General features: G+C 39.9%; 1 protein-coding gene across 1 annotated transcript; it reads left to right on the top strand.

Moving 5' to 3' along the window:
* Positions 1-42: 42 nt before the first annotated feature.
* Positions 43-27707, top strand: LOC131880028 (neuropeptide F receptor-like). Its single transcript, XM_059226524.1, has 5 exons — positions 43-226; positions 17070-17583; positions 18822-19090; positions 19370-19937; positions 26838-27707. The coding sequence occupies exons 2-5, from the start codon at positions 17179-17181 to the stop codon at positions 27258-27260; spliced, it is 1665 nt and encodes a 554-aa protein (XP_059082507.1). The 5' UTR covers positions 43-226; positions 17070-17178; the 3' UTR covers positions 27261-27707.

Raw genomic sequence — 27707 nt, forward strand, 5'->3', positions numbered from 1 at the left:
GATCAATGAGGTGGAACAAGCAGCCACCGTTGAGAAGCAGTTGCCAACTTGCTTTTCATGTGGTAAAAGCAAAAAACGCAACATCTCGTTCTTTGGTGGGAATTCGGTTCAAGAAAAACAATCCAAGGGATCAAGAGAGGGCATCCAATAAATGCTTTTCTCTGACAGATCGGTGCTCTCTTGTGTGACACGCTGCAGTTTGTGGCTCCTTGCGGGTTCACGGAAGGTAAGGAACTTCGACAAGGTCTCGTCAATGCTCGTGGTTGTGACTGTTGATATGAAACCGTCGGGGGAAATTGGTTTTTGTGGGGCCTTGGTCCGCGGTCGGCACGACATCATGCACTCGAAAACCTTTACATTGATTTTGACAAAAGGGACCTTGAAGACAGCATTGGAAGTGCTTACTTTGTGTATTGAAGTCTTAGCAGCCTGCTTGTCCCCCCTTTCCATTAACCTTAAGTAAATGTTTAGCTTTGAGAAGCCGTGTTTAAAGCACTTGGTCCCAAAATGAACATACACACTCTTCAATCAGCCTTTACTTACGGATCAAACACCAGACACTTGAATACACCGAGTGGAGACTTGATGGCCACTCAGATGACCTAAAAAGGGGGAACAAGACCCCATCCAAGTCCCACTTAGTGATTGCACAATTAGCACTAGAAACCACAAAGCCCAAAACTGTTGTATCCTGTCAAATTAGCTCCAATCAAGGTGGCTTTGTGCGGTAGTCCCAGGCATCAAAGACAAATGTTCGACCCTCGGTCTTCGACTTGCCAAAACTGTCAGTTTATAGCATTCATAAATGTACCAAGGTCTAGGTAACTGAGAATATTTTTCAGTTACGAGGCAACAATGGAATACCCTTAATGTTTGACTCTAAGTAGAGCTGGGGTTTCTCTCTTGAAAAGAGATACTGTAGAAGGTAGCCGGAATTAACCGTTGAAGAACTAATCGATCAGTAATTCAAATCAAAATTTTGCACATGAACATTTGAACCTTGGTCAGGATCAACCGATTAAGCCAACGTTCAACCGCAAAGTATCCACTAAGAAGAGGCACAGGTCGATCAGAATGTAGAGCGGTTGGGTGGGTGACAGTTGTTAAGGTGTGGTTTCTGTTTGCAAAGGTGGTGTCTTTTTTCGACAGGTTCCACTGCCGAAGATACAGGAGCAAATTTTGTGAAGCTACTTTAAGTCGCTTTTGCGTGGTTATTGCACTCAATGGGAATGAGAATGAGGTAGTCTGTTAACCCTGTCAAGCAAGTCCTTACCTGATGTCCTTGGTGCCCCCTGTGAAATATTTCGTCGTAATTTAGAGGCTCTTTTGGTTGCAAAAGAATGCTACGTATATCGTGTGATATTCAAAGATGCTGCCATCTTTGGGTTTTTAAAATATCTTTTAAGCATGTAATTGCCCTTGCTTTCGTACTTTCCTCCTTACAAACCAGATTAAGTCATCGCCGTAATTTCTGGGCCCTTTGAACAATTCATCTGCAAAAATGGGCCATAACCAACCATCAGCTCGTCGTTTGCTTACACTAGTGGATTTCAAGTTGAAATTGCTTTTTGGTTACGGATTCATCGCCAACTGAATTCCTTGTTTGCCTGAAATGAAAAGGGCAAATCATCCATACTAGCAGAGTAATTGTGATTATCAAACTTAGGTATCTTAGCTTGTATTACCCAAGCTGGCTGTGTTTGTTTGGGAGGCTCGTTTTTATTATATCCAAACAAAAACAACGATGCGTTTCATTCTAACTTTCCCATAAAAATGGTTCGACGAGGAGCTTGAAGACAACTACAGTCTTTTGTGCCCGATACGTGTACTTGTCACGAGCATGTTCTTTTTCCACATCCGCTTAATGTAACGATATCACCTGGCAATTGGGCTTCGTCAGGTTCAGTACCCTCACTTCAAATCAATACAAAGCTATGCTGAGCAAATAGCTTGAGGAGATTATCTGGCCACACCTTGCCATTAATGTATCTAAACATAATGTCCTAAATAAGGGTTCCAGCGGTTCTACCACATGACAAATGTTCTTGTCATCCAGATCGTTTTCTGTGGTGAAAGGAATGAATGGTCCAGATTCCGACCCTGGTAGGGATCACCATGCACGGCCATGGCTCTGGAGCCCAATTCCCTGTGCGACAAACATAAAGATTGTGTCTCCGGTTGGCTTGATGTGTCATTAAGACAGCCTTACCTTGCCTTGAGCTTTTCACTCGATCTATTGTCCTCGGTACTTGTATTTCGTCAAATGTTATTCGCTGGATCAAAAGAGCTCCCAAAATGCAATACATTTTATTATCACGAGGTGTTCCACTTGCTGTATTTGGAGGATCGAAGGACATAGCGCTCGATGAAGGACAGAGTGGTTGGTTCCACTGTACATCCTTTTTTTCAAGTGGGCGTCTTTCGATTTTGGATGAGTCTTGGTTAACCAAGAAAGACAAAGGAAGGATAGGACAAAAGTGTACTTGAGATTATCTTATCAAGGATGTTCTTGATTTTATTTAAAATATGGAACGAGGAGCCATCAAAGATAGCCGGCAACCACCGGTTAACGACCTGTATGATAGATAAAATGATCACAGAATAACCATGGACATCAAGAAGACTTGGATGGCGCACAGCCAACAGGTTTTGACCCCATAGGAGGACAAAAGCTGTCTGTCTCCTTGTTCGTTGGAAGAAATGGTCCTTATCATAAATTTCTGTCCATATTTTTCTATGGAAAGTACAAAGATGAGATAAACTTAAAAAATCATCGAGATAGGTTGCCAATTTTTGGGACCCTCTATTATGAGGTGGTTCTTAATAGTATTACACAATGTAAAAGTTGCAAATTTCCGTGTTTTAAAGTTCAAATCTGCGACAATTGATACATTGGCAATTGCAAGATGTAAGTTTTGGTAATAGCACGAACTGGGAGAATAACGGGATGATTATGGAAGTAAGAAAGTGAGATAAACCCACTTTTTCACGTCTTCCCCGAAATAAGATCTTGATGGCATCATGATATGGCGGGATCAAGGTTTGAAAATAAATTATTTAACATTACAAGATGGATGTTACAAAATCAAATTCATATTATCCCAAACAGGTAGATATAATAAGTGTAATATTAATAATTGATTAGAAATGAGTACCTCACTTTGCACATGAAGTTCATCCTCAATTAAGAAGCTCAAGCATTGAATTGAATTGAAGATGCTGAATCCTAAACTCTAAGAACACATTGAGAAACCACTATGAATCTTGTTCTTCCATGCTTTTTATCAAAACACTATATTACCCAAAGCAAACTTCCCTTTTCATTGCTATAGATCATCATTGTATAACCTTGAAATAAATTTGTAATAAGTAATTGAAGGATTTTTTCCGACCAACTTCGTTGAAATACTATCGTATTTTTCGATTTTTCGTATACTTTCAATAAAGAGATTGATAGACTTCCCTCGCCTTGGAAAAAGATAAAACCTGAAAGAGAACACTCTAGGCAAGCAGGCCCAGTGGCTTTTTCAGCCTATTTCACTTCATAATGCCAAGCTTATAACCCAACCAATCTGGTCAAATCTAAGGCTGCTGTGAGATAGTATATTGCAGGCTGAACTGGCCTGACTACACTGTCCTATGCCCGTAAGGGTCTAAATCAGCCTCAGAGTCGAGTCCATCTTTTATTCAGAAGTCCGTGGAACAACGAACCAATCTTCTACAACCAACCTACCTTCTACCTTCCCGTTTCCGTGGCTTCTCTTTGAAGCTAGTGAACTGTAAAATGTGGGTATTTGAGTTTTCGTTATTTTCGAAATCAAGGCCAAGCAATTCATGGAAGTACATCCTTCCATGCCCGCCCTACAAGACGTGCCTTTATGAACCATTTTCCACCAGTCCGTTAAACCTCGTGCATAAATGCAGAAATTTCTGCTTTTTTAATCAAGTCGAGGTTTTATGGAGTGGGTCTTGCTTGAGATGTGCGAGAGCCAGAACTTGAATCTGGCTCGTTCTCAAACCACCGAACATGGTAATTCCATACATTCAGACGATTCTTCAAGTCCATAGAATATTGTGGGATTCACATGCTCCAACCATCATCCCCGGGCCATGTATTTTTATTAACCATCGCGGATATCGTTTATTTCCTTGACCAAACCCCGCTGCTCCATCTCGCTTGTTCTACTTTTAACACAGCATGTGATGGGTGGTTGTAAGAAAACAAATCCGATTTCCACCATTGAGGCGTTCGGAGCCCTTCAAGGCTTTTTAATGGATCGTACAGAGTTCGCAGCATGTGAAAGGTGGGTTATTCGAGGACCAAAATCTTTTTTGAACTTGGCGGATGAACTCGGTGGTACTGTTCTTTCGCAAACAACAGAAAATAGTCGAAGAATAGTCAGTAAGAAGTGGAATATGAGCTTAATAAAAAGTATCACGAAAGGGAAATAAGTGGTACGGAAAAGGGCCTAAAATGCAATGAAAAGTGCCAACGACATCTTCGAAAAGGCAAGTTGCAATCTGCTGTTTTAAAACTACTTTTCTAAACATCAAGCGTTGCATAATGTTGGACAAATTTAAGATAAATCTGAATTGAATATGGTCGAGTTGATTTAAACAAGAAAGAAGCTGAACTTTTCTTCCTTCTAAAAGAAGTAGTTCCTCAGCCTGAAGAAAAAAAGGTGACCGATGTGATGCGTTTTTTTGGGTTGCTGAAGCACCTAAACCTCTTGTTTAGCTTGTATTTCTGGATTTGTAACGGATACTTTTCACAACTTTTAACATGACAGTTGGATGGCAGGCAAACGATTGGGGTAGAATGCCCTTCATGGCCATGCTAAGGTCACTTCTGTATATTTTGGAAGCAAGAATCGAAAAATGAATTCATCAAATCCCACCAACAATCAATTCCATTCATAGGACTTCCGAATTAAGAAAAATCAAGAACAAAAACTTTGGAACCAAAAGTTGCAACGACAAAGAGTTTCATTCAAAAATTTCCAATGAAAATTTGGAAAATTTCATGGAAATTAACATCACTTCAAAGAAGTTCAATGTTAATCCATCTTAGGGCATGTGTCCAAAAGTAATCGGAAGCTTTTACACATGGTGAACAGTGCGACATCGAATTCTTCATTTTTTCCCGTTTTTGTTATATCTTGACTCAAATCCCCAAACGATTGATCTGTTGTAATTTCTCATTGTCTCCCAGCCAAAAGTATTTATCAGGAAATGTATGAGGAATATGTGCATGCGTAAACAGCCAAGTCAATTAGCATTTTAAGCTTCCTCTGCACAGAAAGTATACTTAGGTTGATAATTAACTCGTGAATTCAAGCCGAATGGGTAACAAAAACAAACATTTTAAATAAATGTAGATTCTACATTGTTGGGTATAATCTACTACAGTGTTAAAGATGGACTTACAACACTATATCGATGATGCTCCACAAGATTTCGAAAATCAGACCCAAAGTGTAAGTCCAGTAATGAAAGAGTTAAGAAAAATCCCTGATGAAAGATGGTTGTAGCGCAATTGACTAATGCGTGACCGAGTTGGACTCGGGTTCGTGGGTTCGATCCCAGGTCTCCCACCCATCTAAACCTGAAACCCTGGTCATCTGGTGGAAATTCGCCTCAAATGGCGACCACCCTCGGCCCCAATAACCAAAAGATGTCAACAAAAACTACACTTACAATCATATATCTAACTATATTATATTGTCTATATCCAATGAGATTTGCATCTCGCAATAGAGAGTTGGTTTTTCTTATTTAACTTCTTTCGAACTTTTTGAACGGCGTTGCTCAATCTGAACAAATTCGTCGTACAAATATTAGAGTTGTTGTAGCATAATGTCCGAGATTTCGAGTGGCTATTTGACATGACTTCGAAACGTGTTGCATGAATGCTGAAAATCGAACCGTCCCAGATGAATGGAGCACGCAATAGCCTTTCCTCTAGCAACGAACAACGTGGACCAGCTAATAAGCGAATGAATCACGTTGTTGACCTAATTTTCAAGCGATGCAATATCTTTACGCCCGAGATTTAGCAATAAGAAGAGTCAAGTAAGATTAAATAGAAAATGGTTTAACACAGATTCGAACCAATGCCGAACAGATTTATATTTATCTGGGTTCTGGATTAAGAAAAGAGATAAATCGAAAGCAATATCGGTATGCAGTGGGGGAAATCAAGTTAGTTTCCATTTTTAATCTTTAGTGAGATGATGATAGCGGTCTATTTAAACCTTTTATTATGATTGCTAAAAATGTAGGCTTTTGGATCACAAAACTGCCATCAGAGTTTTAGTCTATAGACAGCTATGGGATAATCTCTCAATATTGGACAAGACCGTCGGGCATTATTTGGAGGTAGATGGCGAGGAAAATGAAACATGTATTTGTATTTTGTGCATACATGAGATTTTCTATTGCCTAACCAACGAGTAAGAGAAAATAAGAAATGATGTTATCAAATCTTAACGAGCACTCTCGCTTGACGTTATGATAAGATGTTGTGCTCATGAAAATTGATCTGAAATAATGTAATTAAAAAAAACGCAAGGGCTCACAACTTCCCAAGTATGCACTCCAAAAGCATTGACGGTATTTACTTAGATTGACGTGATGTCAGACTTCAAAAGGATCGAGTTTTTCACTACGATGATGAAGCGGCCGAGAACGCCTTCTTTTTTCCATTTTTTGTATTCAAGATGCCAAGGTCGGAGGGTTGAGTTTCGCTAGAGAAGCCAGCCATCACATCGTCCTTCAGTGCGTTTTAGAAAATCGTTGTCATATCCGTATCAGGCTGGGTCTCCGCCTGTGGGTGTGGTTAGTGCCTAAATTTTTCTTGAGAAGGGTCGGGGAGGAGAATCGAATCGGGGACCTCTCTCATGAGCGTAGATTGGGCTAACCACTACATGACGTCTTCTTTCTAATGATGCGATGTGTATTTCTTCGCCGATGTATCGTGGATATGTGTCGAATCCCCCGGGGTCTATTCCTTGCAACCAACCAACGGATAAACATGTCAAGTCCGTGGTTTCCATTGTTATTCTATCCGCCACTTGAAATTATTTGGTCAAGACCCGACAACTGTCGCAGTCTCATGTCAAAGGCTTACTTGTACTTCCTGACATCACACTCACATTAACATACACTATTTACTACTGCATTCGCGGATACATACTGTATGCAATGCATGCACACCATTCTCGCCCCATTTTCCCCATCCAAGTCGATCTTGAAGTGTCGAATCCAAAGAAAAGTAGGACAGGAAGCAAAGTTGCCATCTTGAAAATAAAGTTAGTGTTCGGCCGTGCTTTTCGTACGTACGTATTGTATTTACATACATAGAGTACTGCTGTACCACATGAGGAGTACATACTCTCATTCGCTTCTCGGAGGAAGTGTGTTCTACATGTAACTAGAGGGGTGCTCACAATGTTGGGTTGGATACGTCGAGAGCGTTTGATGAATCTAATTATGGTTGCTTGCTTTCTTCTCCTCTTTGGCCCACTGCCGAGGCCTAATCTCCCCCCGATAGGAACCATTATGATGTTCCCAAGTTGGGCTTGGATGCTGCTTGGACGATGAAGTTTGGTTGGTGAAACAATGCATACTATCTAGCCCCACCAAGACCCAGGAATGAAATTGACCTCTTTCAAAGTTTTTTTGATATATGCACTCTATATCTGGAGGCGCAATTTTTCGAGCCCATCCTGAGAGGAAAAATGAGTGTCAAGACATGATTTAAGAGAGCAAGATTTTCTAGATCAAGAATAAAGAATGATCCAGGGAAGACTGCATAATTGTACGAGACATTTGGGAAAATGAGAATGATAACTTTTGGGTTCAGGATGACTTATGGGAAGGCCTGGCCGTGCTCCGGTGCAAAAGAGTTGCCAACAAGAAAATGCTCTCAACGCATAAATCTCATTTTGAAAAGAAACAGAAACACACTATTGTACTACTGATGTATGACGTAGCCCATAGTAAAAAGAACGTTCATTATCGCATCGATTTTATCATGAAAAGAGGGCGACAAATTGCTCTTCATTGTTTTGGAAAAAGAATATCATGCAGATACTTTTTTTTCATGAAAGTATTCCAAGAAACGGAAAATGTGCCTTATATCATGTTCTTCGATGAACTTGAGAAGGAATTCGTTTGTCATCGGTTTCAATGGCATTCCTACATCCGTTTTCAAGAAATCACGAGTTCATGTCATCTATTAAAGTCTGCATCATTTATATTGGATGGACTAAAGAGATCCAATTATGAAGTTTTAGAACGCAGTAAAGAAACCGGATCCTTTCTAAAAGATTGGACTTTTGAAACAAGATATCACATTCCTGCTTCATTGGTGTCTGCAAAGAAAAGTTGTTCCCTGGGTAAAATGGAAGACTCTCTACCATTCAGCTCTTAATGGTTCACGAAAACCTTAGATTCATGGCTCAACTTACAAACAAAAAGAGCGCCATTACCTGAATTTAAGGTTTTCATTGTCGGTTTATGCCTTGTTTTGAATACATTGTGGCATGCCGGAAATTTAACGTGATCCAAAGCTGAGTTGGCAAAATAATGTTGAGGCTTATATCATACGCAAAACTGGTAGTGAAAAAGTTCACACGTGTTTTCATGAAAAGTCCAAGTGGATTTGGGGGAAAAAGTTTTGAGGGCCAAAAAATGTGAACAAAGCTCAAAATGTCTTTTGAATGCATTTTTTGCATGCTGTGAACGAATTTTGTAAGTCCTTTAGAGTTTCAGCTATTGAGTTCCTACGTCAAGTTTCACGACGCAAAAGAAGTACCACGTCATCTTGTGCATGGTATAAATCATACACAACAAATAACTACCAAAGAGGGAAATAGTCCAGGTTCTACACATATTCAGACCATAAACCCAGTTGTACAATTTATTGATGGGTGGTCCACTCTGTTTTTCCATATAATTTTTCATTACTCGCCTTTGCCGTACACGCTTCCACCCCTGAAAAATAACCACTTGTCATTTGGATGACTCATTCATTCATCCTTAAGGTTCCAATAGACTTTAAAGTTCACGATGTCCTGCTTGAATGGGCAGAAAATCGGTGGGAAAATCCAGGCCTCCGTTCTCTTGGGACAATTGGGAGAAGGCTGCTTTTCCGCGGATTAAGCGGGTAGGTCCAACAAAAAAGACCAGATGAAAGGAATTCATTCGACGCACGCACGTAGGAAGTTGGTGCTCGAAACTTCTAGGACGTTGTCAAAACAGACAAGGTCCCATGGTTTTGATGTCTAAAGAAGGCCTCGCGATTAATTTGGAGCTTATATCCTCCCCGCAAAAACGCTCCAAGCCTTGTTTGGAATTGACTTTGGGCTTACCCAGGACCAGCAGACCAGTGATGTTGGTGTCAGGAAGTTCTATATGAACGCGCCCTGAATAAATATTGAGACACTCGACTATTGCAATAAAAGTTCTTGTCCAACGACAACGTGAACCAAGACCAAGCCCTGAATTAGGAGAGGAAGAGGTCTGAGCTCATCAATGAATCATCATCAAACCCTGAATGAAGTTTATCTGCGATGTTCCAAGGACAAAGCGACAAATTGATGACGAGATCGAGAGTTATCCTTTAGGTGGATCAGGCCAGCACAAATTCCTCTTGAAAATGAGTGCTTCGCTCGTCAAACATACTTGAACACCTTGGGAGTAGCATGTAAACAAAGGTACCCAATAAAGAAAGCGGGATCCAGTTTGTGGACGGGTTGGGCTCTTTGTTCGGCTAAAAGCTGTTCGAAAGCGACACAAATAATGTGTACTTAGTTAAGAGCTTTTTTTACGATCCCGTTGTTCCAAGAAGTAACAACGGGCTTGTGGTTTACACTCAACAGAGCTGCTTTGATAAAACTTGGAACATGAGGGCCGTTGTCCAATTTGGTTTTTTAAAGCTCCTAAATGGAATAAGTTTCTCCGTAGATGCAAGATTGGCGGGAAAAAAACTTTCGTAAATTGGACAAAATATTTTCTTTAGGAATCCAGAGCCTTGACAGTGCAACCGCTGTTTCCTGACCTGCATCCCGATAACAGATTTACGTAGAGCCAGGGGGTAGCCGTCCCTGGTAGAGCTAACCTCGTTGAAGTTCCTGATGCACTTTTGATCGATTGATTGATCTATCGTAACTCTTAGTCCTATCAACGCGATCTATAAAGAAAGATTTATGGGCCATGAATCAGGTGACACAATGCCTTATCCAGAATAGTCATTGCTGAAAGGCAATATTCCTGTCAAAAGGAATGAAGATGTGTATTTGACATTTCCGTGTTGAAGGCAACTAAAATGAGAACTGAAGGAAAAATACGTCGGAATCATACACAATGATTTGTATGAAACTCTACTAGTATTGGCTTCCCATAGGAATATCAAACCAAGGTTTGCCAATTACTCAATAAACTGTCAGTGCAGAAAATATTGTTAGCAACTCCGAATATTCATGAGTATATTGCATCGAGTTCCTAACGCACATTCTACTTATGTGAAGTCATGCCTCTTTTTTTTGTAACAAACACTTCATTTGAATCTAACGCTTCATTTTGTGATACCAAAGGCTGAAAAGGAGAACTACCGAGTCCAAAAAATCGAAAACGTTTTCACTTTTGCAAAATTTGCCTCTGTTTGCCTTTGATTGTTAGTTTGATCACCGAAAACTGACATATTGAGATTTAAAGCATCACTATCAAATCCGCCTACCTGCTAATCATCACCTACTAAGGGTTCAAATTTTGCTTCAAAGAGGTTTACGTTGACCTAACTGAGTAATGTCCATCCTATTACTATATCTGGTTCATGACCTCCCAACTTGAATCCAAAACATCAATTTCATGACTATTTTTGGGAATGCCCGAAAAATCGGGAGACCAACCGTTGACATTACCACGAATATAAACGCATTGCAAGCCATATAGCCATCAGAGAATGGCATGAACTTCAATCCGGATAAGTGCAAAACGATGCATCTTGGAGTAAGAAGTCCCCGACACATCTACGTACACAATCAAGTCGGTTCGTTTTGAAATTGTATGCACTCACAAACACCTAGGCATAGTCATTTCATACAATTTAAAACCATCAAGACACATCGCCAAATAAAAAGGTCATTCTCTGTGAGATCAAGACAGGTTGTCCTCGATCTTTATGGAAACTTTGTGAGGTCCCACTTAGAATTCGTTGTTGGCTAAAGCACAGACTTCTAGAGATGTGGACTACGAACGGAAGGAAATGTTACTTACCCCCTAAACTGTTCACTTAATTCCAAATAAGCACTCGATAGGACCACATGATCTGGTTGAATAGATGAACTTGGCCACAAGATTGAGCCCAAAACAATGGCACGGTTATGTTGTAAACACGACATAAAATTCGAATGTTCGGCCTGCTTTTGGTCAGCTACATAAGCTTTTGACAATATAACTTTGAAACGAACCCCTTTACAAGTAAATGATACAAAAATGGCCTGCCTTTAATTGAAGAGATCTACATTCCTTATTTTATCACTTTCATTCGAAAAGTGGCTCAGAGTCGCTATGACCAAGAGCAGGCCGATTTAGCGGTAAGCTCGTTCACAGAGTCCATATTTCTAGAAGTTCGTGGCAAAAATATCGACGCACTCGAAAAGATCCAGAGACGAGCAATCAAAATGGTGAGTGCCCCATTCGACTCATATGAATATCGTTTGAAAGAACAAGTGGGAAGAAAAAGAGGAGAAGCGATCCAAGTGTTCAAGTTCATGATGAATACGGACAATTTGAAACATGGCAACTACTTACAAATTAATAGAGAATACCATGAAAAGCGTGTCCATCCCCGATGAGAGACTGGATCTCCGGAATACTTCTTTTATACGTAGTAGGTCCATCCCCTTGTGGAACTCATTGTCAACCAACGCAAGAGAGAGCCGAAGGTCAAACCAATTCAAAGGCATGCTTTTTTGACGAGAATAACTAGACGTGATCAAACAAACTATATACACCACCTTCCCGTGTATCCTCACAATGACGAATGCCCTTAGTCCTTGAAAATTTGATAAACTTCATACCTTAATTCAACGTATACATGAGAGAGCAAAGGAGAATTCATCCTGCGTTACGTGGACTATACTTCTTATAGTATTTCATTTCAAATACTGCTCAGATTTTTTAACCCCCCTCTCGCCTCGTTTAACTTCAAGGTCTCGTGAGCAACGACTTATACATTCGGTCGTTTTTCCTTGCGATGTCATTTCCAAGTTTCTTAAAAGTTTTCGAATCCCCGAAGACATTTCAATCAGTTTTGTCTGAGCTTTGAAGGCCATCTTTGCAACTTATGCTATTGTTATCCTTACAAAATTTCAAGATTGTCGGACCAACCAGAAATAATTTCCACTATACTTTGCCTCATAATTGGGTACTTTCTTGTCAACGGGTCTATTCTTTGGCAATACGAGTTCCATTCAGGATATCAGTCCACAATTTGAAGCTCCTTATATAGAATGTTGACTTACTTGCCTGTACTGTAAATGACAGTAAGGGGCTTCTTCCCCAGATTTGCTTTCGGCTTTCCAATAGAGTATCTCTCTCTTGTTTTCCACTCTGGGGGTCCTCAAAATCTGGTTTAAACGTAGATTGCCATGTACTCCCCCTGATTTCATTATTATGCAGTAGACAAGAAGAGCTCATGCAATATGTATGCCCAATCAGATCAGTCTGTAGTGCCCATTCCATCTGCAAAGCCACCGAAAATCACATTATATTAAGTGCATAGCTGACAATTTATGTCAATTTTCCTGATTTGTTGTCTTTGTGGGTTTCGGTAACCGGATCTACTAGACATGACACCATTTGTGTTCACTGATAAGGTCGACCGCCATTCGAAGCAAAATTGTGCGTAGGAATGGTTCCGTACGGGAAAATGCCGTTTGATGTTCCAAATGGTCTGGATACCAACTCTGAGCTGGATCAAATAAGAAAAGAATGCGATGTATCGTTTTGGACCCGTATATTTTACAGATCTTGCAGAAAACTCCCCTTAGAGGAGAAGCTTCAATGAAACCTTGAGGATTCAGAATAAATTGAAACCGTGTATTGGAAATGTAAAATAAGCTGAACACTTGCCTCAGTGGTCGACTTCAAGTTTGATCTTATACGGAAATAAAATGTCACTTCGCTTACTAGGATTCTGAAACCCTTTGGCGTGCAATACTTATAAGCACAAAGCGGGCTGGAAATAAGGCTGAATTTACTTTATTACTTTACGGTTGAGCGAGCGCATTTGTAATTCTTTGCATATTTTTTGCACTTCCTACCAAGAGCCCCCCAAGAAGAAACAATTTCGCGTAATACGTTTTCGTCTCATGAGGACAAAATATGCGCATACGGGAATGGCGTGCGAATTCTGTAGCGAATTTTGGCACCCCGGAAACTGCTTCCATCATTGTGCCTGTCATAAACAAGTGAACATGTGCGGTACTTCTTGTGTAGCACGTTCTAAAAATCTTGATATATCCTAATTTTTTTAAACAGAAGCTAAGAACGCGTTTCCCAAAATTTGAATATATCATGGAGCACCAAAATGATTTCTCTTCGTTTTAGTCAGAACCCCTCAAAACTAGATGTGAAAAAAAGGTTCAGGTATTTGTGCCAAGAAAAAGATCTGTACCTTATGGTTTACCGCACTCTTTTATTTGTGATTTTGGCATAAAATGGGAAAACATGAAGTTAATTACATAGATAATTACATTCACCATGGCTCCCGGTTTCCGACTATCTTTTTTTCTATCAATCATCAATTTGTTATTAGAATGATTCACACAATATAAACAACGCATCTAAACCCTGACAAAAAAAGAACTACTCAAAATTGTGTGGCTTATCTTTTGGTATGGATTTGATACTCCCGCCTGTCGTAATAACAAATCTTTACCATTTGATAAGTACTCATTTAAAGGTTATCTGTCGCGACTGGGGTCTTGCAAAATATATGAGGCGGAATTCTCGGGACAAACCATGAATTACGTGCTTTCTTCAATATCGAAAACAAAAGAAGCCAGTTTAAGAATCCTCTTCTGATCGATCCTTGATTCTACTCGACACTTTGCGGTAGCACAAAAACCCAATTGGGATTGCGGTGATTCTAATCTTTTTTCATCTCTTCGAACGAAATGGTTTGGTTTGGGAACAATTTGCCCGTGCTAAGCACGTTCCAGTTTTGATTGGTTTTTGATCCAAGATGGCTGCGTCATTTATTTAATGGCAGGAACAATGTACTGCCCAAGAAAGCAATCGATGTTTAACGTGCACACGAGAGCACCACTGAAGCTTAAGAGACTTGGCCTATTAGGTTTCATCCTTGGCTCTTTCCCGAAAAGCGCGAGGTATGATGATTCCTGGGAGTTCTAATTGTAACGTTCAAGCTATAGGCACCATAGGAACACAATTGGATCTCTACCACCAAAGAATTTGTCTAGCCAACCAAATAAACATAAAAATGGCGTGATTGATTGCCTCCAGGCCTCCATTTAGTGTCTTTCCATGATTCTTTTCAATTGAGCGGGCTCGAAATTGGACTCAGAAATAACCACACCATGATTCCATTTTTTCCTTGTGCCGCGTGTAACCGATTGCCTCCAATGGTGGAACAGAAAAGGCTACAGCCTGACTAGAAGATTGGCCTAATTGGTACAATTTCATTCGAAAAAGACGCTCTCATCATCTCTTGTACTGTTGGACTAGAACTGGCAAGTTTTGGGATTCTTTTATATTCATCTAGTTTCGAGCCAGAGACAAGCGGTTATCTTCGGATGTTCTAACAAAAGACGAGAGATATGGCTGCCAATCCCAAATCTTCTGTAATAATCATATTTCTCAAGGTTATTTGTACGTATTTGCCACCGGAGGCACGGCGTTTTTCTCTTGAGTTGTCATTACCTGGATAAAATACCAAATCTGTAAACCAGGCTCGTTCCTTAGGCTCGTTGTCGAAGCTTTTACATGTTCCAAATGTCCGTCTAGCAACTTCTACGTCAAAGAGATACTTACTAATATTCAAATCTTCGTTGTTTTGGTCGATTTATCTTGCTAGCCCATTTCTTCTGAAGTCTCGTATTCATTATTCTATTAAAGCCTAGCGTCTGCCTACCTTTTATGGTCTGCATTACCGAAGATCAAGAAATGACGAGAACGAATGCACTGCCTGTTAATCATGTAAAGTGCCCATCTTTGATCAGAACACGAAGGTCTCGGGAGAATTTGAATTGAAAGGATGGAGGACCTACTGCACTAAGTAAGTTGTAGCGTTTATGTTACGCTTCTGAAAAACGTGATGCCTCTAATAATTCGAAAGAAGCGAAGAGATCCTTGAGTAGAGGTGTAAAAAATTGCAAATGTGGAAGTCCAAAAGTGCCAATGTCAGATGTGAAATAAACACTCCAAATATCCAAAACTTCAGATTCCATAGCATTTCTATTCTTAAATATCTTTCAAACTAGCAAATTGTTACTAGAAAAAATCACAAAGCAAAATNTTCTATTCTTAAATATCTTTCAAACTAGCAAATTGTTACTAGAAAAAATCACAAAGCAAAATTGGAACTGAACAAAGTTTTTTTCTGAAACCGTCATGATAGATGATGAAGATGATGATGTACATGATGATATACCAGTCATTATCTCAGGATGCAAATGTGGCATGCATCACTTCGTTTTAAGTTTCGAGAGGTAACTACCTCATTCTAATTGCAATGAAGCCATTAAAAAATAAAATACAAAGATGTCACAAGAAGCAAATATTTCAAAGTTTTCGAACAAAAATTTTGTAATGGTGAGCAATTGGTGAAGAACAAAGGTTCCAAAAATTGTACTTAGGCTTGGTAGCAGTTTTTATATCTGTTAATAAGCAAAAATGTTTAACTCAATGGAATACTGTATAATGGTAGACCTTTCTTTTTGGGGAGAAGTGAAGTGGAACTTTAATTTGGATCTTTTTATGAACGCTGAAGACCATAAGTACAGATGTTCTCCCAAAGATGTGCTATGTGATAATTAGACAGCTATTACTTAGGAAACCAAATACAAATAATGGTGTTGTATCGTATCTGTTGTTTTTTATCTGCTGTTAAGCAGTTTTTTCTCAGGGTTGCCAAAGAAATTGAATATTTCTTCTCCGGCTTTTTAGTCTCAAAGTATATATTTGTAAATCCTTGATATGTTGGATCTGGCAATGGTAGATGGAACGATCCATTTTTCTATCCATCCATAAACCTGAGATTATGAATCATCGGCTAAGACTTTCTCAAAAGAAAAGAAAATGCAGGAACTTTTCTCTCACAGAGCATTCAAGAGATAAGTGATCTATGGTTTCTTTTTCTTATTTTCTTCTTCGCATTTACGTGAGATATGAGAGTCGAGAATTACTTAGGAGAAGATTTATTCAGTTGCTAGCTTGGCACTTCAAAGGGGAAGATTGTCATTTTTCCATAATCCCCTATGGTCTCGATTGCGCACCATTGTGAATAATGGTATCTATCTTTGTGCTCCCAACCCAGCACCTTTAAGTGGTGCCTTTAAGATTGCAAACATTTTTTGGGAATAATCAACGATACATGCCCAAAAGCATGGCCAGAAATGTGATGAATTGGGTACACAATACAATACGTACACTATTCAAGTTTAACAAGCAAGCCAGCAAGCCAGCAAGCCAGCAAGCCAGCTGCAAACTCAAAAGGGGTCTCATGTGCCACGTTGAGAATGACACCTTCACTTCATGGAAACCAGACACATTGTTAGTTGAGGCACCAGATGGGGTCCAATGTTATTCCCACTTGCCATTTTGGGGAGCTTCCGTTTCGAAATGACGAGAAAAGCTACATTATTAATGATCGGAAATAGAACTTCCTCTCGTCTAGAAAGGTTATTAAGTATTTCTGTAGGTGCCTTATTCTGTCAACACTCACATGTCCTTTCCCCTACGAAGGAGCGATATTAATAGCTTTTCAAGTTGCGCTGAGCTGAATGAGAATCCATTTTTTCCGTTATCTTTCTTTGTAGTTGAGCACCATCTCCATCAGCGGAGACAGTCTCATCAATCAAGACCAATTCAACCTCGCTACTGGCGATCACCTTCGGTGGCCTTGAACGACCCTTCAAGCGAGATAAGATGGGCATTGTAGAGCCAGAAATGACGGCCGTGGCAGAAACCGAAATGCTCGACGATCAATTTCCCACGTCCATTCCATCGGGAGGCACCACCAACATCACCACCACCACCACCGTCATGAATGAATGGCTAGTCTTGGAAAATGTCATTCGAACCATGGTGGAGAATTGGCGCTATCAAGCCCGGGTGGGCAATGTGTGGTACTCCATCCTGGTCCTGCTTTACGCCTCCATGATCCTGATCGGTGCCACCGGCAACTTGTTGGTCATTCTCGTGGTGGTGAGGAATGTGGCCATGAGAACGGCCAGGAACGTTTTTATCGTGAATTTGGCCGTGTCCGACCTTATGTTGTGTCTGATCACCATGCCCTTGACTTTGGTTGAGATCTTGTATCAAACTTGGCAGGTAAGCTTGGGTGGGCGCATCCTAATGATGGGGTTTTGTGCGTCCAGGATGTGCCAAGTACTTTTTGTTTGGTAGAGATCAGATGTATGATATGGAAGAGAGATAAAACGAAAGCAAGGCCTCGATCCTCACCGCCTTTTCCGCTCCATTCAACTTGTGTTCAGAGCGCTGATGCATATCAGAGAAGGCCAAAGTCTGCAGTATTTGCATATCTTTTTGTGCTAATGTGCTCAACACACCCGTGCTACTCGTTCGTCTCAACTGTATAAGGGATAAAAAAACGAGACAATACCGGCCTTAAACGAGACCGTGCCAGCCACAATATTCTGATTCAATTGAAATGCTATTGCCTCTTAGGTCTTTCCTTCATATTTTTGCTCTTGAATGAATGGTCCATGAATTGAAAGGCTGCGTCCCGGAGTCACTAAATTACTCATGAAGACACTTTGCGTTGTGTTAGAAAGTCGCTATGAGCGAATGAATGAGTGGAAATATACCTTTTGTAGTAGAAAAGATAGTTTATTATTTGTTCCAAATGTATTGTTGACATTCTTAATGAAAATAGCTGCGTACGCCTTTTGCACATGCATTTAAGGTCTGAGTATGAAAATAGTATTTTTAACCTTTAAAGACCCTGTAACCTGTTATACAGCTCAAAATACCTTTCATAGAAGCCAAATACTCGAAGTCAAATCTGAAGCATGTGGAAGCACACAATGTCACGGTTCGTTTGTTTTAATGGATTTTACTTTATGTGCTCTATCCTTGTCAGGACACAACTCCTCGAGTGCTATCGAGGGTTTTCAAGAAAGTTTGTAAATAAAGAGGGAAAGTTCTTCGCTGAAAATTAAGTCCGCATACTCAGCGTGCTGGAGCCTCCAAGCCGGATTTGACATTACGGTTGAACAGCCTCAACAACATGTTTTCCACAAGAAATTGGACACCTACATCTGATTTGTGAACTTCCAGCCAGGGCTTTTGTGTACGCAGAATTACTAGAAGCAAATAAAAAAAAAGAGTACAATGCTGCACTTAAGTTTCCTTATAAGGGCTGGAGTCGGTTCGGTTTAAATCGTCTCGGAGTTTCTCAAAGGGTGACACCTGCAGATGAGACCATTTTTTCCCGAAAGCCAATTGACGAAGGCGATTACGGCCCCAAAAGTTTCGAAATCACCAGATGAGACCTGAGTCCAAAAGTTTGACCAGGTCTGAGTAATATGTGCGTTTGGCCTTTTCAGTTCGGAAACTATCCTGCGGCATGTCCAGTCGCGGCCTTGCTTCAAGGCACCTCGATTTTCGTTTCCACCCTCAGCATCACGGCGATTGCCTTGGATCGACGTCAATTGATCGTGTGCCCTCATAAAGGGGCCTGGGGAATCAAGGCCATGTTGGCATGCGTTCCACTGATCTGGGGCTTGGCCTTGGCTTTGGCCTCGCCTATGGCCATTTGGAAGAAGCTCGAATATTGGAACGATTGGGCTGCAGCCATGAATATCATTGGGGACAGGTAAACGCAGTCAGTCAGTCCTCTTGGCAGACACGTACTACGTATGTACGAGTACGTACGAGTACGTACGTAGACCAACGTAGGAAAAACGTAATATCAATTTCCAGCTCAGACTTGAAAGAAACAAGATTAGTCTCCCTAGTTGCCTCTCCTTTCTAAAAAAGACAAATGGAACGCGACCCCTAGGGTCGTCGAGGCTGTGCGTCTTGCTAGCAATCATTTGGAAAGTTGCCATCATTAATCGAGTTGATGAGAAATCTATACCACTTGGTTTTCCAGCTCGAACTCGACGGATCCGGGGGATGCGGGTGACAATTCCACATTCGTCGATTGTCCCCATCTATTGAATATCAGCAGCTCCAACGGAGCTCAACGTACAGTTTCCAACTATGCCGTGGATGAGAACGCTCGATTGAACTGTATGCTTCAGGAAATCATTCCCCGATGGCTTCATGAGCTCCAATCCTGTAAAGAGGACTTCCCCGAGAGTGGTCGACTCGTATACTCGTCAATAACGATGATTATTCAATATCTTCTACCCACTATCACCATCTCGATCGCTTACTACCAGATTTATGGCCAACTTCGTATTCGAATGCAGCAAAAGCTGAGCCAATTGGCTCAAAATACCCATATGGCGTCAGCTAATGGGGGCCGCCGGAACACCGCGGTCACTTTGGGAAGAACCAATGAGGTTGGAGGAGTGGTCGCCCCTTCTGGACCTGGAAATGTCTTGGTGGAACGCATTGAGAACGACATTCTACGCATGAAACGCACAACCAATCTATTGATTTGGGTTGGAGTCATTTTCTGCGTATGCTGGTTGCCACTTAACATATTGAATACGGTAAGGAAAGCTCCACAATGACAGCGACACAACGATCCATTTATTCCCCCGGGCCATGAGCGAGAGACAATTGATGTGAGAGTTTGGGCCCGGGTGTCGTTTGATCGTGTGCGTATGTAAACGCAGAATGTGCATGATACACACCCTGGAAACGACAACTAACATGAGATATGAAGATGATTTGACTATGGACACGAGCTAACCCGTTTGGAGATATGTGTTACAAAAGCAAACAAGTCGAGATCCGAAGGTATTCTCGGTAATATTTGTACTCTCCAGTGTTCCAAATTGACATGTTTTTTTTGGATAAGGACGCCCTCGTACGATACATTTAAGGATGTTGCAAAATTGTGTTACTTCTCTCTTAATGAGGCGGATTTCAATGCAGTACAAATGGATCATTACTGAGCTGCTTGCTGAGGTGCAAATTCTAGTCCTGAGATATTTGTCACGGGGTCTTTGAAGCCGAAAGTTTGGCCGAACTTTCGGCTTTTTGTGCAGTTCAAAGTTTGATAATTTGATCAGTATTCAGAGAAGTAGTCCATTGATATCCGGGAGTGAACCACATCCGAGCAAGAGACAACGTGTTCGTATTACAAATCGAGTTCAGAAACATCAGTCTGACGGTTTTCTTAAGAAACCTACTCTGTCTCGTAAACTTGTTGATGCTATGATGCGCCTTGGCCAGAGATTGGGCAATGATCTTGCTCTAATTACAAAAAGTGAGAGAGCTTTCCAGTGGAAATGGATCACAATTTTTAGAACAATCAAAAGAATGGAGAACAGAGTACACGTTGGCCTTCAGGTAAAAGGACGGAACATTCATTAAGGTTAATGGCATCGACATCTAATAAGTCCAGTCCTTGGTTGAGATAAATTTCTAGGTATAGGGTTAGTGGTTTACCTTTGCCAGTTATTTTTTGAATTACCAATTATATTTATGTCAAATGTAAACAGTGACTATTGCAATTACTCAATTTCACTAGGTTATCAATAACAGTTACAGTTACTCGATCGTTAAGCTCTAAAGATGATCATCACAATTCCGTGGATATGTACGATCGCAATTATGGAGTTCTATTTCCAATCACACCACAGGTTTACCAACAATTAGCAAAGTCAGATTCGAAAAACTTTATAGCTGATGGTCAAAGAAAGACATTACCGCCATTAAATTTCGAATTTTATCCCCCTTTTTATCTTTTAGTTATGTTAGTAAGCGATTGGGATAAAAATATTTTGCACCAAAAGGAATACGGGAGGAAATTCCTTCACATTTTTACTCACTCTCAAGAAATTGGCCAGGGAAATTTTGATCCTTATTTTGATTGTACTTTTTTAAGAAAAAGTAACAATTAGCTTTTTCTAAATCTCTTTCCAGGAAAATTGGCAACAAAGGGTGAAGTTGTTGAAATTCTTAAAAGGACTTTCGAAAAATGTATGCTATTTGCAAAATGTTTTCTTCCTCTTCTTCTATATTACTCCTCACATAAGGTGGGTTTTGGTATTGAACTTTCCACCTGTTGGATTTGAAATACAAAACAAATCAAACAAGCTTCAGGCCAAATGAATGCATGAGGTCCTAGAATTGGAGAGAGTACTTTTGTTTTATCTTGTGTCTCCGATGTTTTCCTTCGATTTCTCGAGATTACTGGTATCGTTGTAACACTGACAGCTCTGAACAGAGCATTCGAAAGTATATTCCGTCTACGAGATATTGAATTAACAGCAATGGACATCTCGGTCTCTTCACTTCTTCTCTTCTCAGTCTGAAACAATTCAACAGCTTTGGATGTTTTTTTGCTTTTTGAGGACCTTTTTGACACGTTGATTGGATGGAACATCAAAATATGCGTTTAGAACATATAAAAGTTTGCCGGTGTGGCTCCATGGTGATTACTAGACCTCGAAAAAAAAAGTTGCCTTTTTAACCGATTTCTTTAAAGCTGTGAAAAATGCGAAAAAAGCAATTGCAAAAACACAAAAATATTGTCAAAACATAAAAATGTGAAAACTTGAAGAAAATTTGTGAAAGTGTTCAAAAGAGGTAAAAATATGCAAAAAAGTTGCAATAACGCAAATGAATTACTACAACGAGAAAAAAAATCGTTTTAGGCCTTTTTAGCCTCTTTGTTGCATTTTTATCTATTGAAAAATCTAGGCACCCAACTATATTTACAAGCTTATAAATTTAGTTGACCAGAAATTAACTTTTTTTCTTGAAATGTTTGACATTAGGATGCGTTGTCAATTGATACAGATGTCATGGTAAATAATTGACTCTCTTTTGCAACCTACTGTTTTGCTGCTGAGAGTGTCTTTGTTCACAAAACAGTTTTGGGTCGGATCAAAACCATGACAACAGATGTAACTCAAGTGCAAGCCCTTTTTATGCAGACTTTCCCTCCAAACCGTAAAAAGGGAGTTGAATCTGATCTATTCAATTCATTAGTAGACCAAATATTGTTTAGAGTTTGAAAGGCAACAGCTAGAAAAATCATAAGTTTTCTTTTTGATTATTCCTGGAGAAAATACTTTGCAGCAGTTGGTAACGCCATTAAAAACACAAACCGATTACCCGATTTTTTTTAAATCTTTTAATTTCTTACCGGGGATCTCATCCCCTGTATCGGTGGAAAAAAAAGAAAAAAATAATACTAAAAGGTTCTGGCTGAGGATTCAATCCTTCATTTGATCATGCTGTATAGAAGTAAACAAAAAGGTCCTAAACAAGGACCAACAAGTTAAAGAGGAAGCAGATAAGAACCCAAAGGACAATAACACGGCAAAAGTTTTCTAAAATGTGAAGAAATTGGAAATTTGGCCAAAAAGAGAAAAATAAGTTTCAAAGTTTTTTTCAGGTTTTAACTTTTTTTTCGAGGTCTAGTGATTTCTTATGTTCTGTCAGCCACGATATTCGATTTCAATTATAGAAACTACCGCCATCTTCCGTTCAAAGGCTGTTTTTGGCTCGTTTAAAAAGCCAAATTTAGCACAATGTCGGACGAAATTGGGAATAGATTTCATTCACTGTGGTTAAGGAATAGTTCAGCTTACATATGTTTTCACTTGTTTGAGCATGAGACCTACTGCATTGTTGCCTTTAAAGAAAGGAAAGGAGTCTTTCTTGAGTTTATGCTCTGAGTTAAGGCATCGGAGTGCTCAAGGGGAATCAGCTTGGAGATAAAAAAGAATCGCAGAAAGTACCGCATTTCTTGGGCTTGCTTTTCGCTTTGAACACTTTGCCTCGTAGGCCTCTTTGGATTCCACCCATCACTTTTTGTTACTCAGTACTTAACTAGATAGATCAAATAGCAGTGTAGATAAAGCGTCACCACTAACAGACTATCGTTCATTTTAAACCTTAGCACGATGATGAAGGGGGGCTTTAAAACGCAACCCTGTTCGCAAAGGTCACTGTGAATATTCTAGTTCTTACTCCAACATATTTTCATTGCAATACCTTTAAAAGACAAATAAAAAAGTACATAGTAATGACTCTAGAACATTCTTCATTCAGATAATTGCTCACTTTCATATTCGCTTGATTGGCCCAAACGTTCTCAAATTCTATCCCATGTGATCACGCACCGTTATCACTAAAACGTGAACAAATATTTACATTACCATGCTATTCTGTTGATTACGTGCATTCGACACGGGTCAACGGTAGGAATGAACAATATTCAGCACAATACTATGCCCTGCACAATATACGTTGACGAGACGTGGTGCAAACATTGGACAATGGATATGGAAATAAGCCATGGAATGCTTGTTTCGTAATGCAGGCACGTCAATATCATTACAAACATCCTGTTACTACGAGTATAGTAGCTACAGGGTGTCCCATATTGCCTGTTCTAAAGCAGTGCAAATGGCACTTATTTCAACTCAATTGCCAAGCCTCTCAATAAAACACTTAACAATAATGTAGTCAACTTGTACCTTGACTTTTTAAAATGTCCTTCTTGAAAGGTTCAAAATTTTAGATACTATAACAGTTCAGATTCTTTCATAATTCTTTTAGAACTCATTAACGGGTATTAATAATTTTATTCTCAGGAGTGTTCTTCATTTCTTCATTTGGCCATTGAATTTTGCTTCAACATGAGGTAATTTAATTTTGAAAAGAAAGTTATGAATTGCACTTACTTTGTAAACAATTTGCAATATTGAACCTTGCCACGAGTGGAGTAAATGAAGTTCTAGGCCAATAAACACAGCTGGAAAGCTGATTGCCCCCAAGTGTGGACAATTACTTAAGATAATAATGCCCCTTCGCAGGGCTAAATTTTCCGTGCCAACAACTTAAAAAAATGACTCCTCTAAGTATGAAAATAAAGAAATATTTGCCAAGTTTCATGATCAATGTACATTACTGAATCATTATGAAGGCAAAAAATCCAATTCTTCAAAGTACAAATTTTTGCTTTCTGCTTTCTGTTAATAAATGGTGATTTAAAATACATAGGATTGATTAATATTGCCGGCTAGGAATATTCGAAGAAGTTTTAGTCTAAGCCCGATAATTGGACATTTGTTCGACGGAAAAGTTGAATAGACGGTGATGTATCAAATGAGTCATTTCTTAAATTGATTTGTCTACTTTTTATGTCCCTTAGCAAAGCTTAATGCATTTCCTTTTCGTTCGGAAGTCAATTCAGACTATTTTGGCCGATTATAGGTCGTCACAATCAAAAACAATCCTCTAGATATGAAAATTATTGATATGCCATCTTGGTCAACCACTGCTGTCTACATGTGAATGAAATATGTTGTTGATTGTTTTTCTTTGCTAAAAAACATTGGTTTCCTCACCTTTGTTTCTTTTCTAGACAATCCCAAATGCCTGACATTTCTTGAGTTGTTGTCAAGGGGTTAATTCATCTTGTGCAATGTCTGCCACTTTCTGAATGTCCTCGCCAATAGAGACGTGTAAAGTACCGGATCGGATTTCATATGTGTGAGCTAGTCAGGCTGCGCCACAATCGCAGCAAGAACTACCATGATTTTAGCACATCCAGTGCTTCCAAATTTTCGTTGATAAAATTGTTCATCATCGTAGCAAATTGTTCGACAATTCAATGAACCATTCAAGTCCAGCATTCATTTGCTAAAGATGGCAATACATGGTAATTGACAAAAATAGCAAAAAGAACGAAAAAAATATTTGCTGCCAACTTTTTTCATCAGTAAGAAGTGTGGTGACACTTCCTTCATGGTAGAACCTGATGGCGCACTAGGATGAAATCCCAAATCTTTACACGTCTCTATACTCCAACGTGTAAAGTAGCTGACTTTAGGGTCATTTCTTTGATTAATGCCCCATGGATCACTCACAATAACATCAATTTGAAAATTCTTCGTATTTTGACCCATGGAGTTCTCTATGTTTGAGCATGTCAGTACTGACAAAAAATGAGAAGACGATAATGAATATTTGTCTTGACATATCAGTTTTGTAGATTAAAGCGAATAAAAAGATGTTTTAGTACGTTTGGTGACTACATCATTGAAGATACTTTTTGAGGATTTTAGCAATTGAGTTGAAATGTATGTGATTTTGCATCACTGTGGGACCAGCAAACACGTTGGGACACTCTGCAGTTTGAACATTAGCAACGGAAAAATTTTCTTTCCTTTTTCTTTTCCCACTGGATGGGAGGACACAAGGACACAAATTGATTATTAATAGCTTTAAAACTTAGATATACGGATGGTTTTGGCCAGTTCCTGGAATAAGAGAGAAGTTAGGGGGTAGAATATTTCCTTCTAATTCCACCCTCTAGAGCACAAATGCAGCAAATTTTCAAAAGGAAAAAGTTTCGCCACACTCATCGCTTTGCTTTCTCTCGACAAGATGACATCAACGCCAACTATTTATTTTTTCAGGTTCTTTGCTTCTTTTTTGTCGCTGTACCCAATTAAGGGATGACTGAAGAGAGGAGGCTAAAATGGGTCAATATACACCATTACTTCAATTAGGCATATGAATGCCGACAATTGGCACGTATGATTGCGAGCGCAAATCAAACTTTTTCCGCATATCAAAAAAGACCGGGCACTGCTTCGGTTCAAGAAACGATTTAGGCTGAGGCTAAAGTGTATAATTTGTTGTAAAGATGCTCCTATTTTCAAAGCAAATTGTCCAACTACTTGCCATCAAAAGGAGGAGGCGGAACCAACTTCCAAAAATGTAGAGTTGCAAGCAGAATGCTCTGTAAGACATCATTTGGTCTGTATCGTTCAGTGGTTCTCGTAATTTCGTTCAAGTCCAGGCTCAATCCATTTACCGACCGAGGTCTCTTGAAAGGCACAAAGAAAGAGGCGTGTTTGGAAGGGACAGGGACTGCCATAAGTATTGGCAGACTCTCTCCCACAGTTAATGAGACTGGGAACTTGGCCAAGAGTGTATTGGAAAAGGGAGTCGTGGAGTGGGTACACTGAGAACCAGGATCTTTTAAGGATGATCGTACTTACCTCTCAAATCTTGGCACATGAAGGGAGCTTCTTCCAATTAAAGTACCCAGGGAAAGACTTCATTTGGCCAGGCTCAACTTTAAGTCCATCTCCTTAAGACGACGTAATTGTTGAGGTCATTTTTTTCGAAGAGGAAGAGGGGAACAACTTCGAGGAACATTTGATCATTTCTGTTTGTATTTAGGTACGTAGCTCGGGCTTTATGCCTATTCAATATTTATCTATCTTGAATGACATCTCCTAACACACCCACCTTCCTTCATATACAAAGAAAGCCCTTTGTATCCTTCAAAGCGCCGGATCATCTCGGGCTGTCGAATCCGACTTCCAAAACATTCACTTGAAATGACAGAAAGGCTGCCTGCCTTACTTACTCTATCTTGGAAGGCATCTCATCTTCCATTATTCATGTTCTAGGTAATGGATATCACCGAAAACCATCGAATTCAAGAGGATGGCACAAAAGTGACGAGTCTAACGCACGAACAGTTCTGTATCATCTACGCGATTTGCCACGTGACCGGCATGTTGAGTGCCTGCGCCAATCCGGTCATCTATGGCTACCTCAATGAGAACTTCAATCGAGAATTCAAGGAGATTTTTGAAATCGCCCGACCTTGCTTTCAATGCCCCAGCAGGCAGCTCTTTCTCCGCGGAGATCTGCCGGGTTCGTGCCCCGAGAATGGTACCAAACCAGTCACTCCGCTTCAAAACAACACACTCTCTCCTCAAAATGGCGGGAATTATGAAATGAAAACGGTGAAAGCGCAAGATGATCCTTCTCCAACGTTCCATGACGGAAGGCCAGAGGGGGAAGCTTTATTGGGATCAACAGATTAACCTGTCGATATGGTCTTATACAACCTTCTATCTTCCTGTAGTCCAGAGGGAGAAGAATGGAAGGCTTCCGAGTTGGGATCCGTATCTTCATGATGGAAAAATTTGGAGGCCACGTCACAAAGTGCGAGACTTCCAGGCCATGTTCCCCAAAGCCCAACAACGATTGAACTCTGCGGATTTCAGACTTCAGACACAAGGGAATCGGATTATAGCAATGGTGGTGGGATTGTGGGAGTGCCGGAATCGGCTTTAAATGTGATGTCATTTTTCTTTTAGGGTTCACTCGAACCAGATCAAAAATTATTTTGGATGCAGAATCCTCGATTGGAGAAATCGCTATCCTTTTGTCGTTCAGATTTGTGGTGACCAGTTGTGAACAAGTGATATTCTAACGATACATGTACCAATTATATACATCATGATAAAGAATAAATAACATCTCAGTTA

This window comes from Tigriopus californicus, chromosome 5, assembly GCF_007210705.1.
Source record: "Tigriopus californicus strain San Diego chromosome 5, Tcal_SD_v2.1, whole genome shotgun sequence".
Lineage (NCBI taxonomy): Eukaryota > Metazoa > Arthropoda > Copepoda > Harpacticoida > Harpacticidae > Tigriopus > Tigriopus californicus.